The following is a 22965-nucleotide window of genomic DNA, read 5'->3' as shown; positions in this document are numbered from 1 at the left end:
GGAACCTCCATAATTCAGTACCTGTAAACGTGCTTGCAAAGAAATTGACAGAGAGAACGTTCTGTGATTAGAACGCCTAAGTGCAGGTCGCATGGACAGTATTGAACAATACACCCCTTACTGTAACTTTCAGCTCCCATTTTTATTCTGAAAAGATATTTCTCAAGATTATTGAGTGTCACCTTAAAAATCAGAGGTTGGCTTTTGTATTTTAGCTGTTTTTGAGCTTTGTGGAAAAACAACCCGGTTGGGTAAATCATCTGTTTTAAGTCTTGTTAATTTCAAGGTCTGTGTTAGTGATCTCTCACGCACGGTCCTAAAAGCTATGGTGACATTCTGAGTACATCATTACAAGAGAGGAAGGGAGCAATCCTATGGCCAATAGACAGTGGCTAGACGGCCATAGGATATCTGGTCTTCCGGGAAGCAACCTCAGAGCCCGCGCTCTGAGGTTGGTTCCTGGAGAACTGACCTCCCCCACTTCCGCACTGCCTCGGAGGTAGCGCAGAACAGCCCTGTCCTCTGACCTCACAAGAGGAGCATGGAGTGGCCAAAAAGGGACATTCCCGGGGGCATTCCGTGGTGGGAAGGACAGAAATGCCTATACGACATATCCAATGTGTCGTACATCAGCCTCCTCCCCCTCTCCGCCTTCCTGTGACTAGACAGCCCCAATCGGCTGTCTAGCCAAAAATTCAGGGCAGGAGGAGCACAGAGGGAACAATCCCCTCCGTGCTTCTCCTGTCCTGCATTGGATAGGCAATCGCCTCCGAGTTCAGAGGTGGCCACTATTCCTATAGGATTGCACCCTTAATGTTGTAGATAGCCCTCCACCTCCAGGCTTATCCCCCACACGCTCACACACACACACCGCTGCCACTCTAACATTATTATGCTGTTGGTGTTTAACTGAATGTGCCTTTTGCCAAATTCTGTGTTTGTTAAATGCCAGGTGTGACAGGAGGATGCTGAGGAGGTCAGCTTACATTTTGCCCTAGGTTATTCTGGGGGGTTGGGGTGGCAACTAGGATTATTCCAGTGCCACCAATATTTTTACGCAATGGAAGGGGACTTCTCCCATCAGTACATCATTTATTCTACCCCGCACACAAAGAGCAGGAGGGCTCCCAAAATGCAGTAGTGCTGGCTTATCACAGTTTGAAGTAACTGAAGTAATTGGGGATGTCGAAGGAATCTGGTTGAGGGGTGGAGCTCGATGAGCTTTCATCAGCTCAGCCTCCCCCCACCCCAAACTTTGGTTTGTCTTCCACTAGCTGGCCTGATTCAGCTAACAGATTTCCGGTGTTATTTAATTTGCACAAATTTCAGCGGTAATTTGCACAAATCACATGAATTTGTGCAAATTGCAGCCATAATTTGTGCAAATCTCTATTTGTGCAAATTATGGCCAACACAAAGAAATACACAAAAAGTCCCTGGAGTTTGGGGAAAACAAATGCAAGCCAAGTCAGGCACGCCGAGGAACTCCGGCAAGTGCAAAAAAGGCCAGATTTCCCAGCAACGGACATCCCTAGAAGTAATACAAATTGCCATCTAAAGAGTCCCCCCTCCAAGCCAATATGAAGTGAGGGAAGTAATGCTCATTACCATCTAAAGTGTGTGTGGGGGGGGCATAAGACCTTTAAGTCCAGAGTCAAAAATTTCATAAGTGCTTCCCTGTGATCTACTGCAATAAAGGAAGGTTTAAGCAGCTTTCAAACACTTACAGGAGAACTTTCCAGATACACCTACCTGGGAGGGAGTTCCAACAGGAAGGCCCAGTGTGGGTAAAAATGATAGGTACATGACATCTTAGAATAGGTACACGTGAAGGTTTTGTGTCAGACAAGAGCCTGGCGTTTGGCAAAAATCTGTTACTTGTTAAGAGAACAAGATTCCAGCAAATTAGAGCTGGATTTAATTTTCTCTTGTCTGCTAAAAAATAAATAAATAAATCCTAGCGATGAATAATACATGCCTTTCTTTAATTCTTTATTCAGAACCACTTCTCCCTCTAGAGAAATCAAATGTACAAATCTAATTACCCACATTTGGTCATTTGTTTTCTACATTTCTATGTCATCCTGACCACACTGGAAAAGCAGCTGGGCTTCTTTGTAGTGGACACACCCTGGGACATGTTCGTGATGCAGGGAATGGGATTGATCTTCCTTTGATGAGCTTTCTTCTCAAGGGTGCTGCAAAGGGGAATGCCGACACCAGCATCCTCCCAGCCCCAGGCAAACGTAGGCAGCAGTAGGTCTAAAAGGGGGCACTCCACACATATTAAAGAACAGAATAATGTGGAAAACGGGAAGCTGCCTCAGACCAGGCCAGACTATTTCTCCATCTCTTCCAGAACGGTCTGCTCTGACTGGGAGATTTCTCTAGGGCCTCAGGCTGAGGATCCCGCATATCACCTGTTATCTGATCCTTTTTACCAGAGATGCCAGGGACTGAACCTTGGATCTTCTGCACGCTTTTACTCATTCCAGGAAAATGGCTGTCACTCCTTCTATTTCTGATGTTCAGACTGTGAGTGCCGTTGCCTAGGTAGCCAAAACGACACCACCCACATACGAGAGGGAAGCATCGGCAGGCTCCGGGGAACCCTGAGGTTTGCAGAAGTACCAACAAGTCTTAAAAATGGAAAATTTACAAACTTAAAAATGGAGCATCCTGGGGGAAGGCATGGCTGGCTGGCTGACTGCAACAGTGAATAGGGACACTCCAAACTGAGACATTTTGATGCAGGTCCTACTTAGGAACATAGGGAGCCAGACCATTGATCCATGTAGCCCAGTATTGTCAACACTGACTGGCAGCAATGGCTCCCCAGGGTTTCAGGCAGGACCTTTTCCAGCCCCAGCTGGAGATGCCGGGGATTGAACCTGGGATCTTCTGCATGCAAAGCAGGGGCTCTGCCACTGAACTAGGCAGTTCCCTCCCCAACTTGTTTCACCACTATTTCCTCCTGGCAAAAGGCCGAGTTCCCTAGATGAACTTTTAGACAGCTAGAGAGCTGCCCTGCAAGCTGCAGCAGATGCACCAGATAAAGGGGTGCCAGTCTGCTGCAGAATCTAGAGGTCAGATTCCTGGGAGTTTGGCCATAAAACCCTTCCTTCTATGTAAATTGTGACGTAAAAGGCAAGAACTTACATAGAAGGAAGTGCTTTATGGCCGCAAATGCCATAAGTTACGCAATTTGTGACCGTAATTTTCCCACAGTAGGCTAGTGGTGGCTGCCATTAGCTTATCGTGCCTTTTAGACGGCCAGAGAGCCACCCCACGATCTACGGCAGATGCGCCAGGGCTCCTGGGAAATCCACAGGGCATGTGACAGACCCCTCCCTAATTACAACTGATGAACAATCAGTGCCATTCAGTGGTGGGTGCCCAAGAAGTCAGTTTGTGCCATCCAAACCCGCAAAGTATGGCATACAATTCTGGCTGTGTTGCATTTCCAAACCATCTTGTGTGTGATGCTGACATATATCAGGGTGCCCTAGCAGCTCAAAATCTAGGCCAAACAATGGTTGAGAAATGAACACATTTACAGGGTACCCGATAAACTATACCAACTGATAACTTTTTCACCAGTGTGGCATCACCTAGGGAATTAGATAAGAAAAATTGACCTTGGTTGGCACGTTGAAAAAAGAAATAAACTAGACATTCCCCAGGTGCTCCTTGCCCACAAATCCAGATGTGTGAACAGGAGCACTTTTGGTTTTCCAAAATATTTGACACTTGTTAGTTATGTACCAAAGAAATGACAGATGTAGCAATCGTAGACAAAAAATCCAAGTGTGAAATCATTGTTATAATAAGAGTAAAGGTGGTGTAGACAACCAACACCAGTTGTTCTCCGCATACACTTCCAAACACTTTATGTATTAATTAAATACACTTGTATTCTGCATCCTGGTCTTCATGTTCTGAGGGGAAGGCTTTGCTTACTGTACCATGGCCTACTCATGATCATTTAGTCATAGTACAGAGCGGGGCCTTCTCCATTGTGTCACCAAGCATATGTAATGATCACCCCATTCAGATCAGGCGAGGTCCTAGTGTGGAGTGTTATCTGTTCCTGGCAGATTTTTACCACATTTTACCACGACTGTAGCAAGTACTATTTCACACTGAGGCTAACGATAAGTGATTATTAACATGGCAGATATACTTTTCTTGACTTCCTGCTTTAACCCATGTATCACTATTCATGCTTATTTGTCTCTACTGTTTGTGTTTTCCAGAATGCCCAAGCCAGCTATGATTTCAGTAGTAATGACCCATATCCATATCCTCGCTATACAGATGATTGGTTTAACAGGTAAGGAGCACATCTAACCATGGCCAGTTCTACACCTTGTGTCATATCATTACAATCCCATCATGGTGACGCTATATCCCGCTTGTGCATTTATACCTCGTGAGACACACAAGGACATGTGTTGCAGTATATTGGATAATGTGGAATAAAAAGCAGGACATAACCCTGCGAGAGCAGTGTATCGCATGTGTAATGTGCCCCAACCAGTGCACTTCAATACCACTATAAAGCAGTAGTGTAGATCTAGCCCATGTGGCTTATCAGACACTGACAGTTCTTGGCTCTTCCTTGGAAGAGAGTGCACAAAACCACTGTCCCAACATTACTACAAATAATGCTACGTGCAATGCAAGCACTCCCATGCTGACACCCAGTTCACCTGATTCTTCCCCGTTAAAAGAAGAGGTGGGAGGTCAAGTGAAGGAGCGGTCTGCACAATGGGGCATTCGCATGAAGTTCCCCTGCCAAATGTAGCATTACTGGTGTGAGGAAAGGGAATGGAGCCCACCTGTTCCTCCAAGAGTAGAAAAACAATGGGGTAGGTGAGAGAAAATGTTTATTGTAATCCAACGCATTTCGGACCCTAATGGGAAATGCATCACCAGACAAAAGATAAGACGCAGATTTGTACAAAATTTGCATATGCTAATTTATACATATAGATGCCAGTGTAGAAATGATTATTATAACTTAAATCGAAATCTCGCTATAGTGTGGAAGACTGTGACCAGGTGACCTGTGTGCCTGTTAATAGTCAAGTCAAACTCTTCAAGGACTTAGGTTTTTTAATCTTTAAACTGGTTTTGGACTGGACTGCCCTTCAAACAGAGGACTATCTTCTGCAGAAGAGGACACTTGGACATACTATGTCTGAACCAGGTGTCTGTCTCTTTGCTAAATATAAATGGCACAATCCAGCCAAGGCTAGCCTGCTCATCACTTGCCCCATTTTTTCTTTATTTCGGAAATCTATAGGTGGGACCAAGCTCCCCTCACCACAAAAAGCACTTTCCCCTTCTATACCACCACAGTATGTTGTTTTCTCGTATGGTTGCTCTGCCCTCTTTGCTTCAACAGTGTTACAGAACTGGATGTCCCCAAGACCATTTGCATAGCCAATTTGCCTCAGTCAGGAAGCCAACGTGTGTGGAAATTTAAAATGCCCTAGATCTGGCATCCTCAATGTTTTGGGGCTGCCATGCATTATGTGGAGTTTTGAGAGTGTGTCATGGGTGCTCTCACAAAATGGCTACCATGAGGGTACTTCCCTTTCACAAAATGGGTGTGGCCAGTCACAAAACTGGTGAGGTTAAAAGAAAATGAATGTGCCCAACAATCGAAGTATAAGGCAATGGTGGGTTTTGAGTTCCAAAACAGAAAACCATCCTTTTGGACTCACAGTTTTGTGCTCCAATGTTTATTTCGCAGAAGGCACACTTCAAAATGATGCACTGGGCTGAAGCCGCCCACCACCTTTATTTCCTAAGAATACCTCCAGAGACTTTTATTCTTGGAAATAAGATGGAGCAACTCTGGAGTCTGGCCCCTTGCTTTGTAGCATGCCACCTTTCCAGTGTTTTTTTTTTTTTAATTAAAAAAATCTTGAAACATTTAAAAAAAAAAATCAGGAGGGGCAGAGTGCCAAGAGAGGTGTCTGAGAGCACACTGGTATCCATGGACACAGCGCATTATACCTAAGGCCTCTTAGATAGCTAAATGCACCTGCTCTCTTTCAACATGCTGAAATACAAGAGCAATACAGACTGGGCTGCTATTTACATTAACCATGAAGCATTGCAATGCAGGAAGAATAAAAATTTAAACATCTACACCACATACTCTTTGTAATGTATGAATGTGGAACAAATGGATCTATGGGTTCTAAGTATAAGATCTGCTTCTATATGAGAGAGAGAGAGAGAGAGAGAGAGAGAGAGAAACAATTGAGATGTCAGCAGTCTTTCTGCTTCAGAATCATTTGGGGGCAATATGTGATACTATAACATACCTTATGCCTTACATGCAGACCACAGATGCTGGATAACAGATGCCTAGCAACACAAGAGTATCTCCTACCATTCCTTTAATAGAGTTCTCAACAAAGCCCACTGTTACTGAGGGAAATATCTCTGGCAAAGCAAAACAATAAAAAGTTGGTTTTGGCCTTGCCCCAGTGCTACTTCAAAGAAGGAAAAAGAAAATGCATTGAACAGAAAGCAAAGCAAAACAACACAATCAGACAGATACAAACAAAATCTACGTATTAAAATAGCACAGCTTTCATAAAACAATTGGTCAAATACAGATGTAATGTTTCTAAAGCAGTGAGGTCAGTTTGCAAGTGTCTGCCCTGTGCTCTGTCAAAATGTACCTTTTCCTCTCTGGGGCCGAGCTGAAGGAAAAAGCAGGAAACCACTCATTTGTGTTTTCTCATTTTTTTATTTGAAATATATATATTTTAGGCTTCTCTTCAGTAAAGCTACAATGGTACAAGAAAAGAGTAAAACATCAATATAAGATCACAGTATAAATGCTCTGCAGGTGTGCAGCAAAACCCAGCTGTAGATGGTACCAGCTGGATGGTACTTATGATCCAGACACACACACACGGCTGCCACCAAGTTTAGTGGTAGGGTGGCCACTTATGTATCACCAGAAAAGGAGGACCAAAAAGGATGCCAATTTGCATAACTTGTGCTTATGCTAACGCATATGTATAGATGCACATTTAGAATGAATTGCAATAATTTAAATAGAAATGCAATATATCTTACCATAATGCAGACAACTGTGACCTGTCTACCTGCTCCGTCTGTTGCCCAGTGTTGATGGGCAACTTCTGACGGTTCTTTATCTTTAAACTGGCAGCCCTTCAAATAAAGGAGGCCTTCAAATTAAAGATGCTGGAGAAATCTGCCGCAGACTCAAATGAGGCCGGATTCCAAAGAATCCAACCTCCGGAGTTCACAGCAGACCGGCTGCACTCACCTCCTCGGTCTGGAGGAGTCTGCTCCCACAAGGCAGCTCTCTGGCTTCCTATAAAATGCAATATGCCATTAGCTTATCACAGGAAAGTTACAACCGTATATGGCGTATTGTATGCCATTTGCAGCCATAAAGCACTTGCCATAAAAAGCTGCAGTTTAGGTAAAAGTAAGTGTTTTACGGCTGCAAATGGTGTAAAATGCACCATTTACGGCTGTGACTTTTCTTGTGATAGGCTAACCGCAGCTGCCATTAGCATATCGCATTTTCTAGGAAGCTGGAGAGCCATCTGGCAGATGCAGCAGGGTTCTGGAGGTCTCCGCAGGGCCCCAAGTGGCCCATATTGCCCTGCAACAGACCCCCCCTCCTGGACTGGACAGTGGGGTGGTGGTACATCCCGACTTCAAATAGAGGCGTGTCCTTGCTAAAGTAGGACAGATGGCCATCCTGTGTGGTGGGGCCCTGATTGTGAAGCTGAGGAACAATTGTAGGTTGGGGTCCCAGAGACATTGTGAAGGAATTAAAATGGCAGGTGCTGGCAGAAGCATTTGCCGACTACTAGGCTGGCTTCTTTGCTGCTGCTGGCCTGTGCTAGCTGCCTCAAGGCGAAGGGAGAGGAGATGGGGTGTTGGGCAGGCCATTGGCAAATGCCTGCCAAAGCCAATCCCTGAGGTTGGGCCAGAGCTTAGTCTCTCTCTCTCTCTCTCTCTTTCTCTCTCTCTCTCTCTCTTTCTCTCTCTCTCTTGCACACACAAAGACACAGCACTTTCCTAGAGAAGTTTTGCCACTGTTTTAAAATATTTCTCTATATGGTTTTTCTAAATAAGTAATACATGAAAAGGTTAGGGTGGCCAGGTGTCCTTGGTTATTTGAAGGCTGCCAGAGGACCATCCTCTATCTGAAGGCACCTTCTATTTGAAGTGCTGTCCTGTCTAACTCTATCCCCTCCATTTGGGGGATAGGGTTCAGCAACTTGGAGAGCTCCTTTAGAGTTCTGACTAGCTCTGACTGAAACCCAGAGTGGATTCAGTGCCCCACTGCTTGCACTTTCATTTTGTTGACTCTGGCTGGGATCCAAAGAGCAACCTTTAGCATGCCCAAAGCCTTAGGCATGCCAGGTGAAATTTTTGATGCATTTTTCTTTCAGCAGCAAACTCTCCATTATTTCCCTGTTTTTGTCTGCGCAAGTTCGCCATGCCATAGGACAACTTGCTTTTGGAAGTCGTCTGTGTTTCAAAAGACATTTGCTTTCTGACATTGGGGGTGGGGAGGCTGCTGATCAAGAAAACCCCAAGCCCCCTTGGGTGCTTTGAAACAGTGGAAGAGTTCTTTGCCTGTCAAGAGACTGGACAGCAGTCCTGATTGACTCATGGATGTGTAGAACAGATGTGTTAAGTCTTTTGGTTGTTGATGCTCCCGTGAAGCTTTGGCTAGAATTTCTGTCTTTCTCTGCAGTCATGGAACCAGATGTGCTGGGGAAGTATCTGCTGCAGCAAACAACAATATCTGTGGAGTTGGAGTGGCATATAATTCAAAGGTGGCAGGTACAGCATAAATTAGGGAACAAAATTGAGGTTTCCTTCAGTGGCAAAACTGCCATTTTATATTTGGGGCTTCTCCACACAAGGCTTTTATCATGTACTCACGATGGATCACTCACAGAAGTTTGTGGGTCCTTTACACAACATTGTTAACCTCCACAGCCTCTCCCATGCTTTATGACCTTTATCCTGGCTTTTCTAAGATTGGGGAAAGTGTGGCATTTTCTCTAATAGCGTGGTGAAGCTCTTTATTGGCTGTGTGAACTTCTGTGCTTGTGCTATACCACAGCATCATCTAGTGGCTGTATAATGAAACGTATAGAACTTCCAGAGAAAGAAAGAAAAACTCAAGACAGCCTATGTTAGCCCATGTAGACGAGCTGATCTTAATCCCAGAAAGAATCTGGAAGCAGAAGCCCCAGTAAAGCTGTGGGATAAAATCCTGGTGTAGAGTAGCCCCAAAGGAGATAAAGGGACTTTTCCGTCACTTTTCTGATGTGAGATATATATATATATATATATATATATATATAGTGTACAATTTTCTTTTTCATATCTACATGTGTTCTCCTTACTTTCTTTTGTTGCCCTCTCTTGTGTTTCTTTGTGTACCTTGGCTAACATTGCTCTAAACTGTATGTCAAATAACTAAGAGAATGTTTAGACAGAGAAAAGTCCTACAATTCCCGGCATTTCCCAGCCAGCCATGCCTTTTCTCTGTCTAAACATGCATAGGATTGCCCCCTAAATAGCTTTAGCATCAGTTCATGGCAATACTAGAAGTTGCCAGTGTCTGGGGAATGACAGTGTCCACATACAAATACACGATTTGACATACTAGGTTACTGTTGAGGTCTATAGCACCATCAAGTGGCCAGCTGAAATCAGAAAAAATAATAAGTCTTTGTGACTCAGGTTCAAGAAGGTGGCAAATGATTCTCCTCCTTTCAAACCTGAATTGGACAGTGATGGAGAAGCTTGAAGGAATCTGTCGGAAGAAACTTGAAAGGCTTATTTCAAATCCCCTTTTATTGGCAAGAGTGTAGTGAAAGGGTTAGAAACCTTCCAGAAAATGAACAAATCAGAGACACTGATTAAGCAAAGTCTTCTCCCTGATGTGCTAGTTTACTACATGCAGGGATAGTATTAAACAATATGAACCCCAGTTGCAGTCTGAAGTGGCAAAGTCCAGAATGCTATCACTTCCATCTGTCTGTCTTTTTTTTTGCATAGATCATTTCAAAGAGGCAAGGCCAGCCAGCAGATGGCTAGGAACCTAGGCTGTTTCCCATATCATTATTGGGTTGAATGAGCTTACCTATATTTCAGATTAGTTGTTTGGTCTAACACAGAGGTGGGCAGATAGTAGATCTCCAGCTGTTTTGCACTTCAACTCCCAGCATTCCTGACTGTTGGCCATGCTTTCAGGGGCTTCTGGGAGTTGAAGTTCCAAACATCTGGATATCCACTTTCTGCCCACCCCTGGTCTAACAATTTAAATACAGGCCTTTCCATCCTGACTTCCCAACTTTCAGTCTATTACTATGCACATTTTGCTGTTAAATATGGGAAGTCCAACCTTAACTAAGCACAAATTAATTAAGGGGTTTAAAAATACTTTAAACCCCTAAAACATGCTTTAATTGCAAAAGTCAATCTTACATTCAGAAACAATTATTCAGATTTCTTTTAAATGATGCATTTCTGCTTCTGTCACCATTGTGTGAACCTATACATTAGATGAACTCATGGTCTACAGTAGAAAAAATTCAGACTAGAGTTTGTGTGTTGTTTGGTTTTAGTTTTTGTGAACCGCCCAGAGAGCTTCGGCTATTGGGCGGTATAGAAATAAATAAATAAATAAATAAATAAATAAAATAAGAGTTTGATGTGTAAGGGTTTCTCTTGCCTGGAGGGGGATATTATCCTTGAGATGTCGGTCTGTTTTTTTTGTTTGTTTTTTTAGTTCATTGTTGATTAAATCCACAGGTATCCGAATGCTAGATCAGCCATTTATGACTGATATTATAGAGGCTTCCTCTATCAGCCACATGCCTCAAGTAATAGATATCTACAGTGCCAGCTGGGGCCCCACTGATAATGGTAAGACTGTGGATGGACCAAGAGAGCTAACCTTACAAGCTATGGCAGATGGGGTGAATAAGGTAATGGTTCTCTTTTTAAATTATTCTGTTATGTCGCTGTGTGCTATCTGACCTTTTATGGAAGTTGCTTACACCCTGTAGGTTTTCACGCGGCCTATAAACAGAATACATCTCCAGATCAGAAGAGCTTATTGGTGGGGGCTTAAACATAAGAGCTAATTAGTACAGAAGATCCTTGTGCCTATTCAGTGATATATAAATAGGGATGTGCGAATCAACAAAACTTGAACTTGACAAAGTTCTCTGAATTCCATCTCAAAGCTTGTTCGGACTCTAATCCGTATCACATTGCAAACTTCGTTTGTTTGGTTTCTTCACATGAAAATCTGTGCATATTTCTCCAAATGTACACATCAATTGTGCACATTTTTGAAATGTATGTGTTTTTGAGATGTACTCATTTTGAAATATGCTCATTTTTTAAATGTACGCATGCTGTTAAAGGCATTTTTTTGGTCTGTGAATCACATTGTAAGCTCACAAGTGTACGGACTTTTATTGCCGATTGCATCTGAATCCATGTTCTGTCTGGAAGGTGTAAACTGGGTAAAATCCTCCTCAAAAATGAACTGAAATGAATTTCTTATACATTCCTATATATGATAGCAGAACACATTAAGTAAAGTAAGCTAATAAGGGCGCAATCCTATGGCCGCTAGCCAGTGGCTAGATGGCCATAGGAGGGGTCGGTTCCTGGGAACCGACCTTGGAGCCCGCGCTCCAAGGTCTGTTCCCTGAGAACCAACCTCCACCCCCTCCCGCGCTGCCTTGTAGGCAGTATGGATTGGCCCCCGTGCTCGTAAGAGCAGCATGGAGCAGTGAAAATGGGGCATTCCTGGGGGCCAGTGGGGAGGGCAGAAGTGCCTTTCCAATGTTTCCTATGCGTCGTCTGGAGCACACACACCCCGCTCCAACTTCCCACATTTAGACAGCTGAAATCGGCTGTCCAGCTGCGAATACAGAGCAGCTGAAGCGCAAAGGGGAAAATCCCCTCCGCACTGCTCCTGCCCTGCATTGGATAGAATTGTGCCCTACAATGACTATGTCCTGGGAAATAGAAGATCACTTCTTCTTTTTTTCCACTGAATTTTGTTTTAATGGTCTCAAAATTTGTGACAGGTTTTGGTCAAGTTGTTTCCATTTAAAAAAGGTTACTGGTTTTAAAAACTAATAACTTAAAAACTGCCACGAAACAAATGGTCCACAAACATTCCTTTCCTTCTGAAGCTTTTACGATGCATTGTAATCTTTAACCAGTCTTTTACTATTAAACTTAAATGGCCAATTGAGACAAACAGTTCTGAAACGATGTTTCCACCACTGATTCAGGCTGAGGTGGCAGGTGTACAGAATTTTCAGCCAAAGATCTTAATAATGGTAATAATAATTAAAAAGGGAGATTTAAAAGGATACATAATAATAATAATAATAATAATAATAATAACAAATCACGAATAAATTTTATAACGTTATAGAATAATAAAGCTTAAAATCAACCTCACAACAATCATTAATATATTTTGTACTAGATATATAAATGAGTGTATACATTGTACAGTATATCATGAAGGATTTAAAGAAAAGAGAAAAAGAGAGAGAGAGAAATAAGAAGAGGGAGGGGGACACATCTCTGGCCTACCCTGTATCTTCCAGACTAAACATAGTCAGTTAGCAAAACATGTTTGTAGATTCCAGTTCATGGGGCTGGAACAGAAATCCCACGTGATTTACCATTTAGCCACGACTCCACCGTTTCATGATTCAGAAACTTCTTCATCTGGCCTTCAGAAAAAATGCAAAGTGTAGCAAAAAAGATCACATTTTTCCATCTGATGGAATGCATGTATGTGGGTGGGTGGTGGTGGAAGAAAGCAATAGCAGGTGCCAGGAGGCAGCTGCTGAGAGAAGTGCTGCCGCTGTACCTACCAGATGACTACATTTGAGGCTGCCACCATGCCAAGTAAGCCAGGGGTAGGTGTCTTTCGGCCCTCCAGATGTTTTGGCCCACAACTTCCATCAGCCCTGGGATGACGAGGTTGTAGGCCAACACATCTGGAGGGCCATAAGTTAAGTTCTGCCCCTGAAAATAATTGAGAATTCTCCCCCACACCCTCAAATGGTTAGTGATTTTATGCCCCCCCCCTTCACCGCACCCACCAAATAACTGGGTATACGACTGCAGCCTAAGGTAACTGATGAGGTTTTTATACACCACTCCAAAATGGGTGGAGCTTTCTTCCAATTAGCAGCTCTGCATGTTTTTGTCACTTCCAACAAGTTTGCTATTTATTCTAGATTTTCTTTCATGACTGTGTTTTCTAAATTGACATCAACAGCTTCTAATTAATTGGCTATCCTCTCACCATATGCTTGAGGAAGTTGTGTTTTTTTAGTTGAAATTACAAGTACTTTATTGATAGGAAAAGCTTTTCCAGTTCTTGTTTGGTTTCTCGTGTATTGGTCATAGAAGATGCTTGTTTTCCTCTGAAGCGTGGGGTGCAGTGTGTTTTGTAAATGAATTTCAGGACAAGGTTAATCAGGGAGGGAAAGGGTAATATGCAACCACTTGTTGTCAAGTTGGGTTTTCTCAGCTGAACATTGTCTTAAAATTGAAAACCAATTTAAGAGCTTGTGTTGGCCAATTTGTTGTTCATAAGAACAGCAGGAAAAAGGAAACGTATATGGACCTTACTTCTTCTTCTGAAAAATGCTTTCTTACATTGGCTGCCATCTGAAACGGCACGTTCTCTTATAGCACCCAATTTCTTTGGCAATTGCTGTTCAGAAGTTTCCCCGTGGACTCCCACCCTCTATTGGCGTTCCCTCTAACCTGACAATCTCTCAAACTGCTTTTCAAAACTTCGTGGAGCTTAAATAGCAGTTCGTGGGTTCTGTTGGGGAAGTGGCAGAGAAGGGAACTTGTGAGGCAGGAACTGGATAGATATGTCAGCTCCAAGTTGGATCTAGCAAAGATTCAGAAGGCCTGCTGCTGTTTGCAGGAGGCTTTTGATTCAGTGGAAAGTTTTCCACTGGATGAACAGGGGAGGAGGCCATCTTTGCTGATCACCCTCCTGCTGATTTCCACCAGCAGGAGTGTTCTGAGCAGAACTCCAGTAATAATGTTGTGCTCACCAGTGGAAAAGAAGCTGAATCCAGCCCTATGCCTTAGGCTGTATGTTTTGTTAGTCTTTGTGACACAAAAAGAGCCAGTGTAGTGTAGTGGCTAGAGTGTAGGACTGGGAGTCGGGAGATCTGGGTTCTAGTCCCCACTTGGCCATGGGAGCTTATTGGATGACTTTGGGCCAGTCACAGACTCTCAGCCCAACCTACCCCACAGGATTGTTGTTCTGAGGATAAAATGGAGAGGAGGATTATGTATGTTGCCTTCGGTTCCTTAAGGAGGAAAAAAGGCAGGATATAAATGCAATACGTACATACATACATACATAAAACCTAATTGAGACAGCAGTCCTGTGCAAAGGGTGAGAGTGTGTTCAGCAGGGGTGGGCAGTCTAGTGCCCTCCAGATGTTTTGGACTCCAGCTTCCATAATCCCTGGCCATTGGACACACTGGCTGAAGGTTATGGCAGTTGTAGTCCAAAACATCTGAAGGGCATCAGCTTGCCTACCTATGGCGTAGAGAATCAGATGTACATATTTGGGGTTGGGGGTGCATCTGCTAGCCATTCATCCTTCATGCACCAGCTTCCATGCACTCAAGGCCTCCTCTACATAGACTAGAGAATGTTGGGAGTTGTAGGATTTTTCCTGTCTAAATGTACATAGCGTTGTTCCCTAAGCATACTTAACTCTGTGTTGCACTGTGACCAGTGAGTCCTTCCACATCTTCAGTAGTATTCTGGAGTCAAGACTTCATTGACGTTCCATTGTGCCTGGACTGGTTCAGCTCCTGGGGCAAATGTGAAGACTTTGGGGGTTGAAAGAGGCCTTGGCCATATTTTAATTATGTATCTTATTCTGACATGTTGTAAGCCACCTTGGGAATTTGTTTGAAGGGTGAGATAAAAAATAGTGCTTTGCTAAAAATTTCAATTCTTCTATTTTTGACATTTTGTGAGGGGTGCAGTGAAATGAAAACTCTGAGGAAAGAAGTTGAGAGAGGTGAGAATTTCAAATTACTTTCTCCTTGGGGAGGAGGACAGGATTTCAGCTCAACATTTTAAGTGTAAGTGGTGGCTGAGGGCTTTTCTTTCTATTTTTAATTTTTTAAAAAACACCCCCTGCACTTGCAGGAGCCCAGGACTCTTCTCCAGCCTGGCAGTTCTTTCTAAACTCCCAGGAGACTACGTGACCTCACCCTCTCCAGCAGGCATTCAGGAAAGGTGCCAGGGCTGCAGAAGCTGCTTTGCAAAGCATGAGCAACTGGGGATTTTACAGTTTTAGAGAAATTCTGCTCTTCCTTGCAGCATCACAGAGCAAGCAAGATAAGCATTTTTCTAAAGCTCTAAAAGTCCCATTTGTTTTTTGCAAAGGTTTTTGCAAAGAAGCTTCTGCAACCCAGATTCTTCCTGAATGCCTATTGGAGAGGGTGAAGTCACGTGGTCTCATGGGAGTACAAGAAGTGCTGCCAGGCTGGCAAAGGCTCTCATGCAGGTGGTGTTTTTCAAGTAAAAAAAAGGAAAACATAGAAGACCCTTCAGCCACCTCCCAAACTTAAAAAAGTATGTGGAAATCCTCCCCCCCCCCAGGAAAATTCTCTGAAATTGTCCCCCTCCCTATGAAAGAGGCAGAAAAAACAATGCCTCTTTTGCAGGGAGAGAGAAAATTCCCCACAATAGGGGGCAGGATTTGGCACAACACTAATAAAACTGCCTAAACTAAAGAAATAAAACGAATAAAACTTTTACAGCTCTACAAATGCCAAATTTGACCCTATGCACACCTCCCCACAACCACCACCACCAAGAATTATGGACATAAGCGTAAACACTAATCATGTTTTATTCCCAGTCCAACCTGACCTGGTTAACCTGACCTGGGAAGCAGATGATATTAGAAAGAGACTGACACATGTTGGACTCACTGGGAGTGTAGCTTTGCCCACTTATAGTACTGGTTAAAGAGTCTATAGCTCTGAGAACTCTTAAGGAGGCCCCTTCTTAGAGTAGAATTCCACAACCTGGTGTCCTCCAGATGTGTTGGACTACAACTCCCATAATCCCTAGCCACCATGGCTATTGACCATGCTGGCTCAGGGAGATGCAAGTCGCAGTCCAACACATCTGGACGGTGCCAGGTTGATGAAGGCTGCCTTAGAAAATCACAGGCACTTATTCCAGTTTGCTCTGTAATGCTCATCCCTGTCTAATACATGAGCCATACCAGATAAACTGTCACAAAGCATATAACATAACAGAAAGACCAACATAGGGTGGCCATGTGTCCTACTTTACCAAGTAGTGTTCTGTCTGAAGGGCTGTCAGAGGACGGTCCTGTATTTGAAGGAGTCTTCTGTTTGAAGGGCGGTCCAGTCCAAGTCTCATTTGAACTCAAAGAGCCGTGAGAGCAGGGCCTTGAAGTTGCCCATCCACAGTTAGTACCTGGACTGCAGACTCAGCAGGCACACAGGTCATCTCGTCGGTCTTCTCTAATATGATGAGATGTACTGTATTTCTACTTGAATTATAGTAACTATTTCTAAATTTGCATCTACATGTATGACTCAGCATATGCATATTTGATGGAAATCTCTCTCCCTCTTTGTCCTCTTTTTGGGAGATGCATTTCCTGTTTTCTGACAGTGGGTAAGTGGCCTCCCTAGAGCAAGTTAATCCCTTAGGATCTCTATGGGGAAGGCAAAAAATAAAATCCGCATCTGCGTAAGCCAAACCATAAAGACAGCAAAGAATTTCCTTCTCAGACCCATTATCCAGTCAGTGACCCATCAAGATCCATAGTGATCCCAGTGTCCTATTATTCAGAAAAACCCAGAAACTAGAGCAGGCAAGGGAGAAAGACATGCGTGGCTGAAGCAGCATGTCTCCTGGCACATATGGTAGGGTAGACCAGAAGGAGGAAGTCTTTTTCCAGGTCCATCAGCCTACGCCCAGCCCCCAACCTCCTGACAGTCCTGCATGAGGCCAGCTAAAGAGGCCCAGGATGCTGCAAATTGGGCAAGGGTGATCAACAGAGTTATCACCACACTGACATGCCCACCCCACCCCCTCAAGCCTGTTCTGCAAAAGCTCAGGGTGGGAATGTCATCTCTCATTGGGAAGCTTGCAAATTACAAATCAGGCCATTCCTCAAATTATGTTGCCTATTTATGTATGGCAAAGGGCTCATACTTCCCAAAGGCCACACCAAAAGCCACACAACTATATTTTACTGGTTTCTATTCTCCCTGATTCATTCTGTTTTCTGCCTTTAGGTTGTGCAGAGAAGCATGCCAGGTTTTTCTTTTCTTTGGAAAACACTCGGCGGTTGCGGCCAAAACCCGGTAATTAGCACCCCTGCTAGGATGTCCCAGTTCAAGGCTTCTGTAGTACTAAGCTGGCAAGAAAGGAACATATTATAGATAGAAAATGTGACCTTCAAAATGTTCTTGGCCTTGTAGCAGTACATTTTCATTTTCATTTTATTGCAAGACCTTTTCACAAATGGTGGATTTGTTTCTTGTAGCCCTGTCGCAGGTCTGCGTATGTGTACTCTGAATTGTCCCACTATAGTGGGACTTCCTACTAAGTAAGTGTTCATGGGAATACAGACTTCATGGAAGTGTGCTTCATTCTGTCTATATTGTCCTCCTCTTATGCCCTACATAACTTCTATAGGCAACTATATGCCACCTGAAGAGGGTAAAGATGTGCCACAGATGCCATACCTTGCAATGCCCATTTCTTATCTTATGGCAGGAGTGTTGAACCTCTTTCAGTCCAAGGGCTGGATCTAATTTCAGAACATTCTGGATGAAAATTTCTGAAACGAAGAGGCAATGGTGAAACTTCCTAGTGGTCAGAGCTGTTTAATGGTGGAACGGACTGCCGGAGGAGGCAGTGGACTCCCTGTCACTGGAGATATTAAAGCTCATGGGTGACTGGCATCATGTCTGAGCTTAAGGGGTCAGTTGGCCATTTGCTTATGGGTCACTGCTATTATTAGGAGACAGAGAAAGCTGTATTAACTGAAAGAAGAAAGAGAGACTGATTTGACTATGGAAGATTCGCAGGGCTTGCAGAGTTGCTCCCTGTTGCTCCAGAGGGCAGGACTAGAAGCAACAGGCGGAAATGGCAGGGATGCCTCAGGACGTGGTGAGTTCTCCTTTGCTGGAGTTACTTAAGCAGAGGTTGGACGGTCATCTATTGAGGATGCTGTAGTTGTATCCCGCATTGCAGAGCATGGCTTGAGCAGGGACTACATCATCTCCAAGCTCCCTACCAACTGTAAGAGAAGTTTAGTGGGTACAGCAGGGCCTGCAGGCTTACTACTGAAGAACTGGAGGCAGAGGAATGCCTATATAGAAAGGCACTGTGTTTCGTAATACCAGTTGCTGGGGGTGGGGTGGGGCAAACAGTGTAATCTGATAGGTTTCCCAGCAGTATCTGCTTGGCCACTTTGATAAACAGGACGTGAGACTAGATGGACCCTTGCTCTGATCCTTAGTGTTCTCCTTATTTTCTTAAGACCCTGCATCATCTATGTCTAATATTGGACTGCCACTGAATGTGTTTGCACGTGTATCTCTGATATAAGAATTGACCCTACAGTTCCCTTCGCATCCTTGTGGGAGAAAAGCAACCGAAAACCTCTTTTTTCTCATGCTTTAGCATTAGTTCTTATTTTAAGAATGATACCCCTGAGACATCCTACTTTTGTTTGCATTCAGCCGTTCTCTCCCTCGCTCTGTGCATTATGAAATTTCTGTTGAATGCATAATATAAATCTAATTTCAGAACTATTTTCAGAACAGGAAAGTACTTATTCAACAGAAATGTCATGGGTCTTTAATAAAACTCCAACATGAATAAACATGGAGACCGTTCCTTTGCCAACGAGGGCTTGATTTTCGTATACCAAGGAGATTACTCATGAATAAATGAGGAGAACTGAAATACTGGCCAAGCAAGAGAGGCATATCAGGAATTTTAATGTGGTGCTATACTGAAATTAATTATTGTCAGTGTCCAGGAAGGGGCACAGGAGAATAAAACCCTCCAGCAATAGTCTGATATTCTTGTCTGGATTGCAATAAAACTGGAAAGTACGTAATTGGAAATGATTCTCCTCTCAATATTCAACGAAGGTGATTCATAAAGCAACTGCTTGGTCGGCACTCGACTCCACATCATTAACTGGGTGAGCAGCCTGCTGGCAGAGTTCTCCTACAGGAATTCTTCACAAGTTTTGTGTGATTGCACCAGAAGATGCTCTCAAAACTGGGGCTGCCTACTCCATGGTTTTCCAGTGTGACTCACAAACCAGAAGATGTGAAAGGATGATTAGATCAAGATGCTTTCTGCCCTAAAGCAGGAATGGGCAACCTGTGGCCTGAGGGCCACATATGGCCCTCAATCTAGTTTCATGCAGGTGGGGGGAGCCCAGAGGGAGATAAGGAGGCTGGGAGGTGAAAACAGGGAGGGGGAAGCTGAAGTGGATGAAGTATGGATGGAGGAGGGTAAAGACCTCTGCAAGCAATCAGTTTAGACCTCTGTCAAGGAGGGGAAAATGGGCAGGCGGGTAAGGGGGATGGTTAGAGAAATGGAATTAGTGGCAAAGCCCTCTACAAATGATCAGTCCACACCTCTAGCAAGAGTAATCTGTCCTTCCTTGGAAGCCTGCCAGGAAGTGAGGAAGAGGGAGGAAGAGAGGGGGTGTCAGTGTGAGAGCAAGAAAGGGGGGAATGAGAGAGAGACAGAAAGAAAGAGTGGCAGAAAGAGAAAGAGAAAATGGGTGGCCACACCCACTTTGGCTCTGTCCACTGCTGGCCCTTGACAAATTACTACCCCATCCCCAAGGGAATGTGGCCCTCAACAGAAAAAAGGTTCCCACCTCTGCCCTAAAGCTAAGTCAGCTTAATATTCAGGGGTTCCTCAAGTGCCCTGACTTGGAGCCATAAACATTCTTCATTCTCATCTTTTTTGTGATGGTGGGCTCTAAACCTTGTGTCCTGGCTTCACTGTAGCTTTCTGCAGAAGTTCAGAAATGAATACAGGCTAGCTCCACTTCCAGACTCCATACCATAATCAGACCTTGGACCTAGGGGCTTATGCATGTGGGGCAGCCTTCCCAAATGCGGTGCCCTCCAAGTGTAAAGGACTGCAACTCCCATACTTCCCAGACTGCATAGCCATTGGCCATGTCGGCTGGGAATTATGGGGGTTGCAGTCTAACTGGATAGCATCAGGTAGGGGAAGGTTGATGTAGGGTCTGAAAGCTCAGTCTGTACCCTGTACAACTGGAGGATAGAGACTGTGTGGTTAGAGCTTATAGGCCTCTTTGCACATCTATCTATCAGTCTGGAGGTTGGGGATGGAGCAACAGGTGCAATCACATCACATCCTCCCACCCCCACCAACACACACATTCATTCTACATTGTTTCAACTTCCGCACAGGGGTACAGATATCTAGAGATCATTGCTACTAATACGTAATGCCTATTTCCCTACCAATAGTGAGCTAAGTGTTCTTCATATCCCAGGCATGACAAGGCCCTGCTTATCGCTTCAAATCTACATCTGCCAGACCAGTGACAAGTGGGGGAAAGAAATCAGGGACTGACAAATAGCAACAAGAAATGGCATTGGCCAAAGATGTTGGTTTGACAGTGGCACAAAGGAAGATTTGGCAAAACCAATCCAGGTTACAACCTAGCATGTTACCTCAACTGTTTTCCTTCAAAGATAAGGCCCTAGTAAATAATTCTGTGTCCAATTGTCTGGTTACTTTTTCTCTTGGCTTTCTCTGTAGCATGTGGCATGGCTCATTTGTCTGTGCTACAGGTATTTGCTTTACTACACATCTTCCACATCTTTTATCCTCTAGATACTATCATGGGATAGTATGTGGTATCACCTCTTTCTTGCTTCAAATTCCTCCTCAAAACCGCCACTTTCCACATCACCTTTGGCTTATCTCCTTAATCCTCATTCCCATTTGTAACCACATTTTAAATACATGTAATTTCAATTGCCCATATCCCTCCCTCCCAGTCCCTACCCTTGTATTTCCTCCTCCCTCAGTTGTTTTCTCCATTGTAAGCTCCTTGGGGGCAGGGACCTATCTATTTTTTCCTATGTAATATCTGTAAGGTCTGACAGTGCTGAATGAATTGTTGTTTAATTCGTTAATTAAATACAGCATCATGAACCTTAGTCGCTTTGCTTAAAGATACAAAGAGAGCTGCATCATGCTACATTAGGGCCCATCCAACTCAGTACTTCCAAAGTTGTATACTTCAGACACAAATGTGCTGGATAATATGTTCTACATATACAGTAGACATGAATGGAATGGCTATTGTACTGTCACATTTGCCCCCACTTCTCTGAGTGGTGTGGATGTTCCAGTCATGCAGCACTATTCCAAGGTTGGATTTCTTTGGGAGGAAGCCACTGGAGGCTTATGGCATTTTGTTATATTTGAGTTTAATTACGAATATACAGATTTGGTCATAGGCAGAAGGAGTTTCCAGAGAGAGGGAGCCCCCCAAAAGGTGTTTCCCAGAGCTTGCTTTCTCCCTTTCTCTCCCTTGCTGTGTCATACTCAAAAACGTATATTGCTTTTCCATTCATGCCTAGGTTGTGTCTCCTCCAATCACCCCTAGCCTTCTTGGGCCATTTACTAGTAACTTCCCTAACAGAAGAGGTGCTTTACAATTTTGCCACTGACAACTAAGAAACATTTGTAATCATTCTGGGCCCATTAACCCTCTCCTGTCCATCACCAGCCCAAACTCACAACCAGTGGAGGCTGGTGGCTCTAATTTCAATGGGGCTGTGATTCCATTCTGGGGTTTAGTCAGAACCAACCAAAACTCTAATGGAGCTATCCAAGGTGCTGGACCCTACCACAACATGCATTCAGTACATTGGATAGCTCCTTTAGGGTTCTGACTGAACCCCAGAATGGACCACAGCCCCACCGGAATCAGAACCACCAGCCTCCACTGCTCACAACAGGATGTAGCTAAGAAAGCTGCTGCTGCAAGGCTTGAGATTGAGCTAGATACTCCACCTGTCACACCTATGTCCTCATTAATATAGACAACATGCTCATTTATGTAATTACCCTAGGAAGATTGAAAGCATCTCACTGTTCAAAGGCTAATGAGAGTGGTGGGGTAATATGACTTTTGGAACAGATAATGAAGGTTTTTGCTTGTAAACATGGCCATTCAACATTAAAGCAATGCAATTCATACCGATTTGAACAGGTCTCCCAAGATCTGTAGATGTGGTTATATTGTCGGTTATATTTGTGGTTTCATTATAGCAATCTTCCAGTTTCAACTTATCCCTGCTTAAAAGGACAAAAATCGTTAGTAATCAAATTAACTGGCCTCTGCCACTTGCATGCGTGTGTGAGTGAGATACTGTCTTTTCATATCAATAGCTTCTTCAGAAAGAAGTCACTCATGGGCTGAGCTCATTTAATTATTTAAGCTGCGATCTGGCTTCATCACAGTGTGTAGTTTGTGGTCTGTCCTTCCCCCTGCACTGCTGGCAAACATCATATTGCCTCAATAACATGGCTGGGCCTAAGGGACAAAAACTCTGCAAAGGCGGAAATTACCTGGAGAGGAGTATTAAGAATTTATAATCTAATCATTGCATTGTAATTGGGTTCTCTGGGGAAAGGAGAAGCATGGGTGTTAAAAATGAATGGCGTTTCTCTCTTTTTTTCTTTCACAAAGAGTTATGAGCAACTGGATTTTTAACTATTTGAAGGTGGTGGTGGTGGTGGTGTGGTGGTGGTGGTGG

The 22965-nt window shown here is 43.8% G+C and overlaps 1 protein-coding gene across 1 annotated transcript in view; it reads left to right on the top strand.

Moving 5' to 3' along the window:
- Positions 1-22965, top strand: part of PCSK2 (proprotein convertase subtilisin/kexin type 2) — a 160070-nt gene that overhangs the window by 118597 nt on the left and 18508 nt on the right. Inside the window, exons 6-8 of the mRNA XM_084830421.1 lie at positions 4257-4333; positions 8774-8862; positions 10849-11024. Coding sequence (XP_084686547.1) covers positions 4257-4333; positions 8774-8862; positions 10849-11024 — 342 coding nt within the window. The remainder of the gene's footprint in view (positions 1-4256; positions 4334-8773; positions 8863-10848; positions 11025-22965) is intronic.

The sequence above is a fragment of the Heloderma suspectum genome, chromosome 1 (genome assembly GCF_057233095.1).
Source record: "Heloderma suspectum isolate Gila_16-S chromosome 1, 16-S_ref, whole genome shotgun sequence".
Taxonomy (NCBI): Eukaryota; Metazoa; Chordata; class Lepidosauria; order Squamata; family Helodermatidae; genus Heloderma; species Heloderma suspectum.
This window is presented reverse-complemented; position numbering and strand designations above follow the sequence as displayed.